This window comes from Cotesia glomerata, linkage group LG7 (assembly GCF_020080835.1).
Source record: "Cotesia glomerata isolate CgM1 linkage group LG7, MPM_Cglom_v2.3, whole genome shotgun sequence".
Classification (NCBI taxonomy): domain Eukaryota; kingdom Metazoa; phylum Arthropoda; class Insecta; order Hymenoptera; family Braconidae; genus Cotesia; species Cotesia glomerata.
This window is the reverse complement of record NC_058164.1, coordinates 1,924,875-1,939,912: the sequence shown is the minus strand read 5'-3', so window position 1 is coordinate 1,939,912 and position 15,038 is coordinate 1,924,875. Positions and strand designations below refer to the sequence as shown.

The window sequence follows — 15,038 nt, the reverse complement described above, 5'->3', positions numbered from 1 at the left end:
GTGATAATCAACTTTTTTTTTTAATTGTTCATTTTTTTATGTATTTAAAAAAATATATCAATAAAATCAAATAGAAGTTGTAAATAATTATTCAAGAATTTTTCTCTTGATTCAAATCAATTTTTTTTTTCAGTGTAGTAATTCAATAATAGATTAATTACGACTTATGATAATCACACAAGTCTTGTTAGAATATCATTAGACAGATCTCTTCTTACTTAAAACAGCAATAACTGATTGACCGCAGTGATATGCTTCGCTTGATATATGTTGTCTCCCGCCAAGCTCATACACAACAAACTGTTGTAGTCTTGTGTTAGAATTTAACTATTTAGAGTTTTTAATGTACTAGTTGCTGTAAATGTAGATAAAATTCGAGCAATACATCACCGAATAATCTTCAGATTATTTAAAAGTCTATCATAAAGGAGCAATACTCGGAAAATGACTTAGAGTTATTGAGGTGTCTTTTAAGAGCGTAATATTGAGATTAATCTTGATTTAACATGAAAATAAAATGAATAGTTTAACTTTTGAGCTAGAGAGTAATGTAGTGTAGAATAAGAGGACTTAACTCTTTGGATCATACAGTCTTGTCTTGGTTAGTTACTTTCACCAAGGTGGCCCCACAGCTGCCCACAGCTGTGCTAATACATGACAGAACACTGCTGAACACTCTTATAGAGTTAGGTATGTACACAGCTAATATAGGTACACGTTTTACCGTGTAGGTTGACGTTGAGGAACGTCCCATCCGTAATTTCGTACTCACGACACACTACTGCTGCTCCTCATAGGACTACCAGTCACCGGTTAGCTATCAATTAAGTAATACTATTATTATTACTCCCAGTTTCTCTCTGTTCAGTTCAACGCGTCATTGTTCAGTGTAAATTTACCGTTTTAAAAAAAAAAACCGCGTAATTATTGCTCTAGTTATGTTATAAGTTACAATAATTATCATCGGCAGCCTTGAAAGACCTTGCTCACATGTTCTTTAACATTGCCCGCGATAGTGTAATAAACAGAGTTAAAAAAACACTGATTTATATATAGACATTTAAATGTTAAGCGTTGTCCAACTGCCAGGTTGATTCTTATCAAGTTTAATTAATTTTTAATTACTGACTGTTTTATAGTAATTGTTTTTATTATTCTCAGTTAAGACATTTATTTTATTTTATATTCTTTTAAATCACAGGGTCTCTTATTGTGTCTCGTGTGTGTACTTTGCTGAATTTCACCACATTTTTGGAGCCATTCCAAAGATTTTTCATTAATCACATCTATTATTAATCATACTAATTTATTTTTAGAGTTCAGACGAATATTATTTTTTAAACCTCATTTTTGGGTGTTTAATTTTTTAATAAGTTTTTTATTTTGTTAATAAATAATACACTGACAGAAGGATTTCTTAGCATTTAAGAAGATTTCTTTGTATTTAAGAAATATTTCTTAGTATTTCTTAGCATTAAAAAAATATTTCTTAGTATTTAATAAATATTTCTTAAATACTAAGAAATATATACATTTCTTAAATACTAAGAAATATTTCTTAAATACTAAGAAATATTTTTTTAATACTAAGAAATATTTCTTAAATACTAAGAAATATATACATTTCTTAACTACTAAGAAATATTTTTTAAATACTAAGAAATGATGTTTAAGAAATGATTTCTTAAATACAAAGAACTCTTCTTAAATACTAAGAAATCCTTCTATCAGTGTAGCACACAGAAAGAAAAATTTCTTGACTGGAGAATAAAATTCTTGACTCAAGAAAATAATTAAGAAGAAAAATATTTTCTTGGCTCAAGTGAACCTTTTTTTCTGTGCAGTAATGTATTTAAAAGCGAAATGTATTTCAAGGTCTTGAAACAGAAAACATTTAAGTATTTTCTTTTTTTTTTTTTTAATGGATTTACTGTGAGAGTTAAATTCTGAGATTTTTGGGTGTTACTTTGCTTGGGATTAATGTTTAATTATGTATTGTATACATATAAGTATGTTGTACATTGAAGATTTTGATTGTATTATTGTGTTGAGTTGTATGTAATCTATCGCACAAAACTCAACACGTGGATTTTATCACTTAACAAATAAAAAAGTACAATATCCCGATGATTAAGTGTTGAAATATTCGTCCGAGCGGGTATTATGCTTACACAATTAAAGTAACAGAGTAAAAAAAGGTTGTTACGAGTTTATTATTATAATAAAAAACTATAAATACAATATGACTACAATAATGAGTCTATTAAGCGTGTAAATAGTTAAATTAATTGTATTAAATTTATATTGTTGTTTGTTGTGTGTTTAGTGGATAAAAATGAGATGAGACGAATGTAAGCAAGTTAAATAGGATAAATGAAATAAGAATAATAATAGTGTAAGAAAAAGTGTATTATTTCTCAATAATAACTTTTGCACAGTAGAAGAGTATTATAACGACGAATGACCAGTAAATTGCTGGCACGTGTTTCGGGTACCTCTGTGTGTTTATAAACCAGTGGGATTCCAGCAGATAAATGGTTGTCTCTTCCATTCGGCCAATTAAATTGCTCGTCCACTCGCGGTTCGCGGAGAATATTTATTTTTAGACATATAAACACACACAAATTCACCGAGCCTAAGAGTTTTAAAATCACTCATGTGATGATTATTATTTTTAAATAATTTGAATCACGGACAAATAATTTTTCATTTTTACCCATTTATTTAGACCCAGACGCTGAAATTTATATGTCTAATTGTGAGAATTCTTCACCGGCTCGGCTGAACTTTTTTTGAAGAAGATTAAATAAAATAAAATTTATTTTAATTTAAAGGTTGAAAGAAGGATGAAGAATGCCCCGCGTCGGCGGAGAAGGGGATGGTGGTGGCGAGAACGAGAGGCAGAGCGGTGGATTGGCGGGATGGTATACAGGTGGAGCGACTCGAACTATGACCGGAAATACTGGAAATGCATACGTCGTTTTAGGTGGTACCAAATATGCAATACGTCTTTCTCAGGTAATTTTTTTTATTTTCATTGCATTTTTTCTGTTAATTAGTGAATAGTAAATTTGTTTTTTTTTTTTTGTTACTTAAAACGGCGAAAATTAATAAGATCATCAAACCGTAAAATTAAGTTTTAGTGTACATTTTTTAGTTAATTATTAGCTGTTAATATAATAAGACATATTTATTGAAGTTTAAAATTTATAAAAAAAACTTTATTAAATTTTCGCGCTATTTTTATGAGTCATTACAATTGTTTTCATTTAAACTGATGTTTGTTTTTCGCGTGCGACGATAATCGCGATTATAGGTATGTATCTTTGATTAAAAATAAAAAAAAAAAAAGACTCAGCTTTAAATAGTACATTATAATTTTGAGAAATAGTCTGTGTTGATGTAAAAAATACTCTAGATTTATAAATAAAAATTTATTTGGTGCAGTAACCAAACGAAAAATACTAGATGAATTTTAAATTTTATATTTACATTAATCACCTTGCTTTGAAGTTAGTTTTAATAAGAATTTTATTATTGAATAATTATAAGTATCGTTCCATTTTTACGATATTTACATCAGCGTTGAGTGGATTTGAAAATACTCTGAACTTTCTGAGCTTTAAATTTGTGTCATAGAAATAGGAATAAAAACGTTAGCTTCATAAAATTCTTTTTCAATTTTTGTCAAAGTTTCTGATGAAAAATTATTTTTAATTATTAAAATTAAATATTATCGTGTGACAAGTTGAGCTAAAATTGGAACTAGAAACTATTTTTCAATTTATTTAACTTCAAGATTTTATACAAAAAAAAAAGTTTACTTAAATCAAGAAAATTAATCAAGATCAAAATAATCTTGGCGCCAGTAAAAATTTTTTTTTTTATTATTTTCATAAACATTTTCTGGAGCCAAGAAAATTTTTTTTTCAAGAATTTTTTTAAATAAAAAAAAAAAAATTTCGAACCCCCAAAATATTTCAATCTTCCTTACAATTTTTTTGATTAAAATAAACTTTTTATCCGTGTAAGTAGATAAATAAAAAAATAATTATGACACTGAAGTTGATAGACATTAAAAATTTTTTTTAAAATTTATAGCAAGGAAATTATTATGAAAAAAATATAATAAAAAAATTTCATTTGTAAAAAACTGAAAAAATTATAAGTGTTATTTTTTAGTTCGAATTAAATAAATGAAAAATAATCAAAAAGTCAAAAACATTAGCTAACTTTAGTATCATCTATATTATTAAGAGAATAAACAAAATTTTGTGGCCAGTGTTTTTTCATGATAAAATGGGTTTTTATGGTTAAATTTGGTATCGTTGGAAGAGTCTTGACCTGGAGTTGTACCTTTTCATGGTTTCATACCATTCTCACCAATAGTCAATTTATGATGATAAGTATTTAGGCTACATTCGAAAAAGCTCTATCTCTAGACACATAATTAAGAAATGAGCTTGTATCTCGTGAACTATTGACATTTTTAAAGATATAAGCTCACGCCGACATTACACTCATCGAGACCTTTCATTTGAGTACCCACATCAATTTTTCATATATTTATATATATTATATATAAGTATATATGAAAAATATATCAAAAATGAATGTAGGTACTCAGATGAAAGCTCTTGATGAGTGTAAAATCGGGATGAGCTTATATCTTTAAAAACGTCAACAGTTAAGAAAGTACAGTGTAATTTAACAAATATCTCGTGAACTATTGATATTTTTAAAGATATAAGCTCACTCCAACATTACACTCATTAAGACCTTTCATTTGAGTACCCACATCAATTTTTCATATATTTATATATATTATATATATGTATATATGAAAAATATATCAAAAATGTATGTGGGTACTCAAATGAAAGCTCTTGATGAGTGTAATATCGGTATGAGCTTATATCTTTAAAATATATATGTATATATGAAAAATATATGAAAAATTGATGTGGGTACTCAAATGAAAGCTCTTGATGAGTGTACCATCGAGATGAGCTTATATCTTTAAAAACTTCAATAGTTAAAAAAATACAGTACAACTTAACAAGAGTCATTATTTATTAAAGCAAAATTTAATTTATTTATAGTTCACAAATCACGGCAGTCACATAGTGACTGCAAGGTTGCTAGTAAATAATTAATAAAATATGTATATTTTCAGGAGAGAGTACCAACACCAGCCGTATCACCAATACCAACAGACATCTCATCGGAGAGCTGTCAAAGAAAGTACTGTTGCCGAAAAAGTGACTCTCGTGAGCGTTTGACAGACACTAGTCTAGTGACGAGCGTTAAAATGCCGACGTCGGAGAAGATTTCAGGGCTGAGCGGTATCGGGGATTGCTGTTGCATCGGTCCACGTTCGCGGCTCCCTCTGCCGCGAGGACTGTCCGGAGTATCATCACCAAGTCCAAGTGTATGCTCATCAAGTGGTGAACGCGGTGGAGGTAACAACAGTGGAAGTAACGCCGGCAATAGTAACAGTGCCAGTAACAGCGGTGGAGGAATTTCTAGTTTGGGCGGAAGCATCGGCAACGCTGCCGTCGATCGTGCACGAGGAGTAGTTAGAGTAGGAGGACAATATTCGCCGCCTCCCACCAGCAGAACAACAACCCAGTCCAACCGACTACCGTCAAACTTAAATGCTATTAATAACTGCGGGGGGCTGCAGCTAATGGGAAGCCACGGCTCCCAGTTGCAATCATCCTCGTCATCATCATCATCGTCGTCGACAACTGCGGCCGCGAAACCAGCTAAGGCTTCCACCAATTCAACAAACGCCGTCCTATCCACTCGTACTTTTGCTCCGACAATTAACTCTGTCTCTGTGCCGCGACAAATCGCTCACTGGACCAAACATCACTCTTTTAAACTACAGGTACAATTTATTAATTTATTAACTAAAAATTATTAATTAAAATTTTTTCTTACTAAAAATTTATTTATTTATTTTATTTATTAAATAAAAAAAAAAAAAAATTTTTTTTTAATAATTTTAATAGGCATTAAAGGATGACAACACTGAATGAACGTCATTGTTATTATTCACAACAATTTGTCAGAGATTATTTTTTTTTATTTTTTTAAAATCTATCTAAAAATAAAAATTTTTGTTAAAAAATATTTTAGTTAGTTGTAAAGCTTTTAAATCACATCTATAACTAATAGTAGTATAGATGCTGTTAAAAAATAAAAACTAGTGAGCCGACAATGCTTGTACGGTATCAACATATCCACGTAGCTTAAACATTAGCGTCGCTCTCTAAACTCGCGTCTGTATTTAAGCCGAGACCAAGTGATGGCCTATTTTTATCGTCTGTCGAGAGAGAAAAGAGTAAGAGCAAGAGGATGTGTTTTCACGACATAGCTTCTCTGTGCTGAAGAAATTAAGAAGTGTGCTGTAAGAAGTATCCCTGACTTTTGGATTACGGATGGGCTTACCAAATAGACGATAAATATCCAAAGTTAATTCATATAAATAAATTTTATTTATTTACTATTAATATCTTACATATTTTATTAATAATACTGAAGCTGTCAATTTTAAAAATTTTTTTTTACAATAAAAAAATATTTCACTTGTAATTTTTATTAATTTTCACACGTGGAATTTTTTTATTTTATTTTTTTTTTATAATAATTTAATTGCTATAAAATTCTAAAAAAATTTTTAATATCTGTCAATTTCAGTGTCATTTTTATGATTTATTTATTTTGAAATTTTTTTTTAATTTTCAGGAACAAAACATACCAGCAATTTTTATTAATTTTCACACGTGGAACTTTTTAATTTAATTTTTTTTTATAATAATTTTATAGCTATAAAATTGTAAAAAAATTTTTAATATCTGTCAATTTCAGTGTCATTTTTATGATTTATTTATTTTGAAATTTTTGTTTAATTTTCAGGAACAAAACATACCAGCGGTGGACCGCCTGCACAGATTTAGATGGAGTGGGGGCGGAGGAGGAAATGGCAAAAAATCCTCTTCCGGCCCCCGCAGCGAAAAAGCCGAGCGTCTTCGCGAATTGACGGAAAAAATAAAAAGTACCACCGCACCAATACCACCACCACGAAAGCCGTCACGTCTTCACGCTTCTCCACCGCCTCCTCCACCGTCGTTACCCACCCAACAGGCTAATCACAACAATCATCATCACCATCATCATCATTATCATCAGTACCCGCAGGTTTGTTTTTAATTTTTCATTTTTAAATAATTACTTGTAAATAAATAAATTGATTAATTGTAAATCTTTCAGTCAATAACCAACAGACCAACGCCGCGTAATTTTATTTACAATGAAGACCGCCCGGGACTTGAGACTGGTACCGCGGAGAGTAATAGAAGAAATAACACCCACGAAAGGACATTAGAAAGAAGTACAAGTGTCGATGGTGATGATTACCACGAGTATTCAACAGTTACAGTTAACCCAGTGACGGTCAGCGATGAAAAACCAAGCGCTTGGTCGTTAAGGACTTCGTGGTCAAAACCCTCACCAGGAAGTGTGATTAGACAAAAAAGTAGTGACAATAATGATCAAGTTAGACGGGTTTCTTCGGACTTGTACTACAGTGAGCCAAAACACTTGAGGCAGTACAGTGATTCGTTGGTGGTTGATAGTGCTAAGTGCCCGGATCATCTTTTTGACTTTGCTAATACTATTGCAACCTCACCAGCAGCAACGTCTACGACAACAATAACAAATCCATCAGTATCTGGCGGCAGTGAGAGTGAGGCCAGGGACGCAGTGACCACATTAGAGCCTCGAACATCGCTCTTAACTTTCCATCGAACTGGTGTACCCTTTAGAAGCGCATCCTTTGGTCAAGTCGACTTTAATCAAGGTAATTTAATTACTAATTTTTTTCATTTTTTTTGGGAAAAAAGAGATACACAAAATAAAATTTTCTTGAATCAAGGATATCATTTTAAAGATGACACTGAAGTTAGCAGACGTGTAAAAATTTTTGATTTTTTTTATTAATTAAATTACAACTAAAAATATATTTCTAAAAAATTGCACTTATAGTTTTTTAAGTTTTTTACATGTAAAATTTTTTTTTAATTTTTTAATTAAAATTTTTTCAATAAAAAATTTCTTAAAATTTTGAAATGTCAGCTAACTTCATTTTCATTTTTAAAGAACCTAATTTTCTTGATTTGAGTAAAAAAATTCTTTAACTAATAAATTTTTCTTGATTTAAGGAAATTTTACTTGATTCAAAAATTTTTTGTCTTGATTAATTAAGATTAATTAAAAATTGAAGACAATTATTCTCTTCAAAATTATTTTTTTTGGTTCAAAAATTTTTCTCTCGAATCAAGTTCATTTTTTTTGTGTAAATTTATGTTAAGCTAGAGATGGATAGAGGTGGATCGTTACACCTCATTGAATAAAAATATGATTATAAGAGTAGAAATTTAAATATAAATATCGGTTTAATTTTGTCTATATTATTAATAATTTATAGTTTATTTATTTATTTTGCCAGGTATTTATATAATATTGTATATTAAAATATTTGTCGCGCAATAGTCAGTAGCCATCGTGATGATAGATATGAAAATTCACCTCTCGACACTATCAAGTATAGACGCTTTCAAAATAACAACGTTGGCACATACGACGTGTTTGGGTGGAAACCTTGAAGCCGATGCGCCCGTCACTTCAATACATCTACTACTCACATATAGATATATAGATATAGTTATATATTATCACCACTTGTATTAAATACTTTGCCTTTTACACTAGTTAGTACACTGTCAGGAGTATCACAATCAGAAATTCTTTTATTGCCATTTTTATCTCAGTTTGTGAGGGTTGAAACCGTTTTATTATTTACCAATCAAGTCTGATTCTTGTGAACTTGATTTTTGGGTAAAATCAGATTTACAATCAAAACTTTTTTTTTAGTTTTTATTTTATATTACTAATAAACAATAATAAAATATCTTTTACTGGATTATTATTGTTACTGTTATCTGGTACATTAATGTCATGAATATGTATATGAGCCATTGACATTATCAGATTAATTTCATTTTATTGAAATTTATTGTCGGTTTTAAATTCAATATCACTATTTATTTTATTGTTATTATTATTGCGATTTTTCAGATTTTTATTGATTTTTTTATTATCATTATCGGGTATTATTTTTTTAGAAATTTTTGATTTTTGAAGTTACATCCCCGTGTGTCCAGAGTAAGGCAGATTAAGCTTTAAAACTCTCGATAAATTAATTTTTAATGATTATTACATACAAATCTAATTGTTTTTATATTCCCTACAAGGTTTTTAGGTCAAAAAGTTGAAAATATGTTAAGAATAAATAAATAGTACATAAAATATGTATGAAAAATTTATTTTCAAATGCTAAATTTTGTCCAATTTTCGTATATATTTTAACTGAAATTGAAATATATAGATAAAAATGTAAAGAAATATTTTAAACTTTATAAAAACATTTCGAAAATATTTTATAGTGTAAAATAAATTTTTTATATATTTTCATATATTTATTTCTTATATATTTTAAATCTATTTCAATTATAGATGGAATTTATTGAAGATATATTTCTTATACTTTTTTATATCATTTGTTTATTTTTAATATAAATTTTTTTCTTATTTCTTATTAGTTTTCTCATTTCAACTATTTCTTCATCATTTTTATTACCTTTATTATCGTAATTACTATCCATAATTATTGTTATCTATACTACATCATCACACAGAAAAAAACAAATTTCTTGCGCCAAGATAACTTTAAGGAAGATAAAAGTTATTTTGGAGTAAGAAAAAATTTTCTTCGCTCAAAAAACTTTGACTTAATTCAAGAAATTTTCATTCCTTAATATTTTTTTGAGCCAAGAAAATTTACATTCTAGTCAAGAATTTTTTTTTTTTTTTCGGTGCATATTTGCCATTTATTGAAAATTTATTTTTACAAAATAACAAAAATCATACTTAGTAATAACAACTAATTATCAGTACACTAAAAAAAATTAACTTTAATTAAGAGAAAAAATTTTGAACCAAGAAAATAATTTTGAAGAGTTTTATTGTCTTGAATTAAGTAAAATTTGCTTAAACCAAAAAAAAGTTTCTTAGTTTAAAAATTTTTCTATTTAAATCAAAAAGATGAAGTTTTTCAAAATTATTCACTTGATTTAAGTAAATTTTTTTTTCTGTGTAATATTACTGTAAAAGTTAATTACATACAAGAGAGTCTGTTTTTAATTAGGTAATCGTCATAGAACCCAACCAATATCAAATGTAAATCGAGTCCAACTAAAGGATGTAAGAGCAAGTACATTGCCACGAAGAAGATCCGGAGCAACGAGTCCAGGTGCTGCGTCTCAAAACAGCCCCAATCCTGAAAGCCCAAGAGCTTCAATAGCGAGCGTTGATAGCGCTGTAGGTTCGACAGAGGGTCTAGGAGCGACTCAAACCCTCGGCGAGGAAGTGAGACCTAGGAGTGACGGGTCTGATAGTCTGGCAACATCCAGCGCCTTAACTAGTCCTGAACCTCCGGCGCTAGAGTGTCGAGAATCCTCGCCTATCAATACAGTGCAACCGGATCCTTGCGCTGATGATAAGGAGGATAAAGTCGAGACTAAAGAAACGGATGATAATGACTCTAAAGGTATTTTATTGTTTTATTTGTTTAGTTTTAGCTTGATAGAAAGTTTTTGTTTGATAAAAAGTGATTACTTATCAACAGACCGGTTAGAATTACATCAAGTAATAATCACTCCTCCGTCTGAAGAATCGCGACTGAGTCAGACAGTTAACGAACCGGTTAAAGTGCCAAGTGAAAAGACCCCCGAGGTGTTAGCGCTCACGGGCAAAGTACGGAGATATCGCGGTGACACGAGTAAACGTAGAAAAGGCGTGTACATAACCCAGTGGCCAGAACCCTCGGAAAATGACAAAAACAAATTGTCTGCACAGAGCAGTGAAGAAAAAGACGAAAAAGACGATAACAGTAAAGAAGAAAGAGAAGAGAAGGATGATTTACCGGCTACCTTGAGTGATGTTTCAGACTGTGAAGGTCATGTGCCTCGAAGGTAACATTGTTTTCTCAAATATTTTAATTATAACACCGGCCCACAAAAAAAAAGTGCTCTGTACTTTTGACCGGACCTACCTATCTTTATGTATTTCGACGCAATGAATCCGAATCTGAAGTCAGTTTTGCCCATAAACCCTCAAAATTTTGAGTAAAATGCAAACAACCCAAAAAAAAAGGCAAAAAATTGCGAATAACTGCAGCCACAGCAATGAAAAAAATTTTTTGGACCTAGATCACGTATGATTTTTATGTATTTTAATTCACAGAATCTGAATCTGAACGTTTAGTAGCTCCTTGAGCCGTCAAAATTTGAAAAAATTGCAAAAAACTCAAAAAAAATTGCAAAAAATCATGAAAAATCAAAATTATCGAGATTAAAAAAATTTTTAAAATTTCTTGGCTCAAGAATCGTTTAAAATAAATTTTGGTTTTTTGACAAAAGAATATCAATATCTATCATGATAATAAAATATTGGCATTAATTTTTATAGATTAACAACCGAATAGTTTCACTTGAATTAAACAAAAAATAATTCGATCAATTCTTGAGACAAAAAAATATATTGTTGTGACAAGAAAATTTCCTCAATAGTACTTTTTTTTCTCAGTGTAGTGGCTGCAGATCGTTAATTATACACGAAAAAAAGAAAACTCGAAAAATTACAGTATATAATGCAACGTGGCGCTTCGTGATGAAAACTGGAAAAATTACAGCATCAGATTGTAATTATTACAGATTTTATAAAAATTACATTGTAGAATGTAATATTTACATTGAAAGGTCTGAAAATTAAATTCAAAAATTGAATTTAAAAAAATTTTATTTCAAACTGTAATTTTTTTAGATTTTACATTTTATCCTGTAACTATTCCTGTTTTCTTTTTTCCGTGTATTTATAATTAACATTTAAAAATTTATGATTAGATATAGCAAAAGACCACTTCGGGGGCCATACGGACAAATGTTAGAAGCAGAAATGGCTAAGCCACGTATAGCCGATTCAGCACTGTCTGATAGTCTTGGACCAAAGAGAAAAGTATCTGCGAATTCGTCATACAGTGCAGGAAGTAATAGTAACTCGGAACCACCGACACCGTGCCACCACAGAGCAACTTCCAGTCCGAGTAAGCTAGAAGGTTTACCGGGACCCAGTCCAGAATTACTGGCCCAGCTTCTTCGCGGGTCGTCTGAACACCCCGCACGGGTGCTTACTACTCACAGAAACGTAAGACTAGCTTCTTATATATCTATATTTATAAAAATTTCAGATAGTTGATAGTTAGTAAAGTTATTTATAAAACGTTAAACATTCCGGTGGAATGTTGAGTAGTTTATAAACTACTGAATAAGATGCTAGAAAATGAAAGAATAAAAAAAAACGTTCTAGTATATTAAACATAAAATAATTTATGCGGTAAAATAAAAACAATAATAAAATTTATTTATATATTTTTTATGATTTCTATTCCGTGTAAATATGACATAAGAATCTTTAGAATCTTGAGAATATAGATAGATATGTTTATATATAAACATCTGTCTATTAATATCCGGGTGATACATGTCAGAAATTGTTTTGCGGTTTATGATTGTAAATGTGAATCGTAAACAGATTTGGATTTTACTGGATATAATTTTTGAATACAACAATACAGATCAATGATTTAAGTTAAAAAATAACCACATTTAAGTAGAAAAATTTTTATTTTAGAACCAAATTACGCATGACCCTTGATTTTATTTGTAATGAGCGAATCCGGCTAAGAAAAGCGGTTTTTACGCGTACGCATACGCACTGATAGTGACGTACTCATATAAATATAAATATAAATATAATGATTTAGTAAACAAAATAATAACTGAGACAAAGAAAAAAATAAGTCATTTTTCGCGAAAATAACAAGCCACGGGACATGAATGAATTGATCTTTACTCTAGACTAACCGCTAGCACACATTGACGTCAGCAGATGAGTATTCAAACGTAACAACACATGAATGAAGAAATATCTTATAATAATTCAAATGCTCTCTATTTAACTTGCTTACTCCTTTTACGGTGCACTAAACGGACACCGGATTACTCCTAATGCTAAAACGTGCTAACCGGAAATGTTATTTAGCGTCATATCCGTATTGGCTCAGGTGAGGATTTCCGGTGTCGCCCACAGGCTACTAGACCAGGAATATAAACATTACATTTTTATTATATTCCATTCTAAGTTTGCTCTATGTTTATTATTCTTTCTTGTAGACATACTGAATACAAGATTTTATAATTATAGTATGTTGATGAGTCTCACCTAGATTCAGCACGTGATTTTGATTCCGATTTAAGAAAATTATACTGTTGATAATCGAGTCATATTTTCGACTCATCCTATAATTATTGATTTTAATACTATGTTGATAAACATTAATAGAATTATGATACAATACCATAAATTTATCTTTGCAATCTAGAGTTGATATTTTAATTTTTAATTTCAAAATTTGTATGTCAAAAAACTATTAAAATGCTTTTTTTCTGAAGTTTTCTCATGTTAGACATAATTATCTTTGTTATCAGCTTAAGGACTGATTTAAAAATATGTAGACTACTAGCTGTGAAGAAATTAATTTTTCTTTATATTTATTTAATACATCGTGACCTAAATGCCAAAACGGCGCATATTAATTTATACGCTCTTTTGGCTTTGCAGTGCCAAAAGGGCGTATAAACTTTTTTTTTTTTTTACTAATCGCTTTATTAACACTTTCTAAGCCTAAAAATAAAAAAATAAATTTCCAACTCCAAAAGGGCGTTAAATTTTATTTTAGAGTTAAATTTTATATTTCAGAGCAAAATTGAAAGTTTTTTTATATGCCCTTTTGGCACTGGTACATTGAAAAATTTTTTTTGACAAATCTTTACGTTTCGAGCAGTTCTAAGTTGAATGGCGAAAAAAAAAATTTTTTTACGCCCTTTTGGCATAAAACCCTATCTAGCTGCTGTAATACACCCTTTTGGCATTTGGGTTGCGACATACTTTTAGAAAGAAAATGATTTCTTACTAAAGCACAAGTGAAGAAATAAAATAAAAATCATGATCACTTTTTTAACTTAAAAACTTAGTAAATATATTATGTAAATAAATTTTTTTTAAGTTATTTATTCCTATATTCTGGTGGACATCAAAAATTACTCGTTTCATAACGCTGTTATGAAATTTGTGTGAAATTCCTTAGTTACATTTAAATTATGCAAATATTTATATGTAATGATTATCACAAAGTTAAGAATTAAATCATGTAACATTTATTTATCTATTATATATTTAGTGTTCCACAAAAATAATACTAGTAATAATAATAATAATAATAATAATAATAATAATAATAATAATAATAATAATAATAATAATAATAATGCAGTTTATTGAACTGGTTTTAGTACACTGTTCTCTTACAAACAAAAAACAATAGATAATAAGAGATGAGGCGTAATAATATAATAATAAAATAATGATGATAATAATAATAATAATAAACATAAGTAATTCAATAAATTAAGAAAGCAGTATTATAATTAACCCTTATGATATGCGCACAATCGGTTAAAGGATAATAATTTCACGTGGGGATATGTACTCGTGAATTCTATGCGTTCACGTGTAGCACGTGCTACTCTGTAACGTATACCCACCAAACTAATGAACAAATTCGCTTATAGTAATATGATATTAATCATATCATTCTGTTCGTCTACGTGGATCAGTACAGGTTGATAGTAACTCCGGCTTATGAAATTTTTTATCATTTCTTCATTTTCATCATATATATTAAAGTTGGTGTCTTCAAGTGTTTGATTCAATATTTCAATTTATCTACCGATAAATAAATAATTTAATTATTCATTTTTTGATAAATAAATTATTAATCAATTGATTAAAAA

General features: G+C 29.4%; 1 protein-coding gene across 9 annotated transcripts in view; it reads left to right on the top strand.

Annotated features, from left to right (window-relative positions):
- The window catches only part of LOC123268479 (rho guanine nucleotide exchange factor 17), a 42,314-nt gene that overhangs the window by 17,890 nt on the left and 9,386 nt on the right, over positions 1–15,038 (top strand). For 6 of the 9 annotated variants that reach the window (XM_044733570.1, XM_044733569.1, XM_044733575.1 and 3 more), the window contains 6 exons: positions 2,835–3,018; positions 5,177–5,893; positions 6,925–7,206; positions 7,279–7,867; positions 10,274–11,099; positions 12,030–12,330. In XM_044733570.1, coding sequence (XP_044589505.1) covers positions 2,854–3,018; positions 5,177–5,893; positions 6,925–7,206; positions 7,279–7,867; positions 10,274–11,099; positions 12,030–12,330 — 2,880 coding nt within the window. In that variant the 5' untranslated portion in view covers positions 2,835–2,853. Of the gene's footprint in view, positions 1–542; positions 691–882; positions 1,090–2,834; positions 3,019–5,176; positions 5,894–6,924; positions 7,207–7,278; positions 7,868–10,273; positions 11,100–12,029; positions 12,331–15,038 lie in introns of those variants that run through there. The other 3 variants (XM_044733576.1, XM_044733572.1, XM_044733571.1) reach the window with 3 other exon arrangements.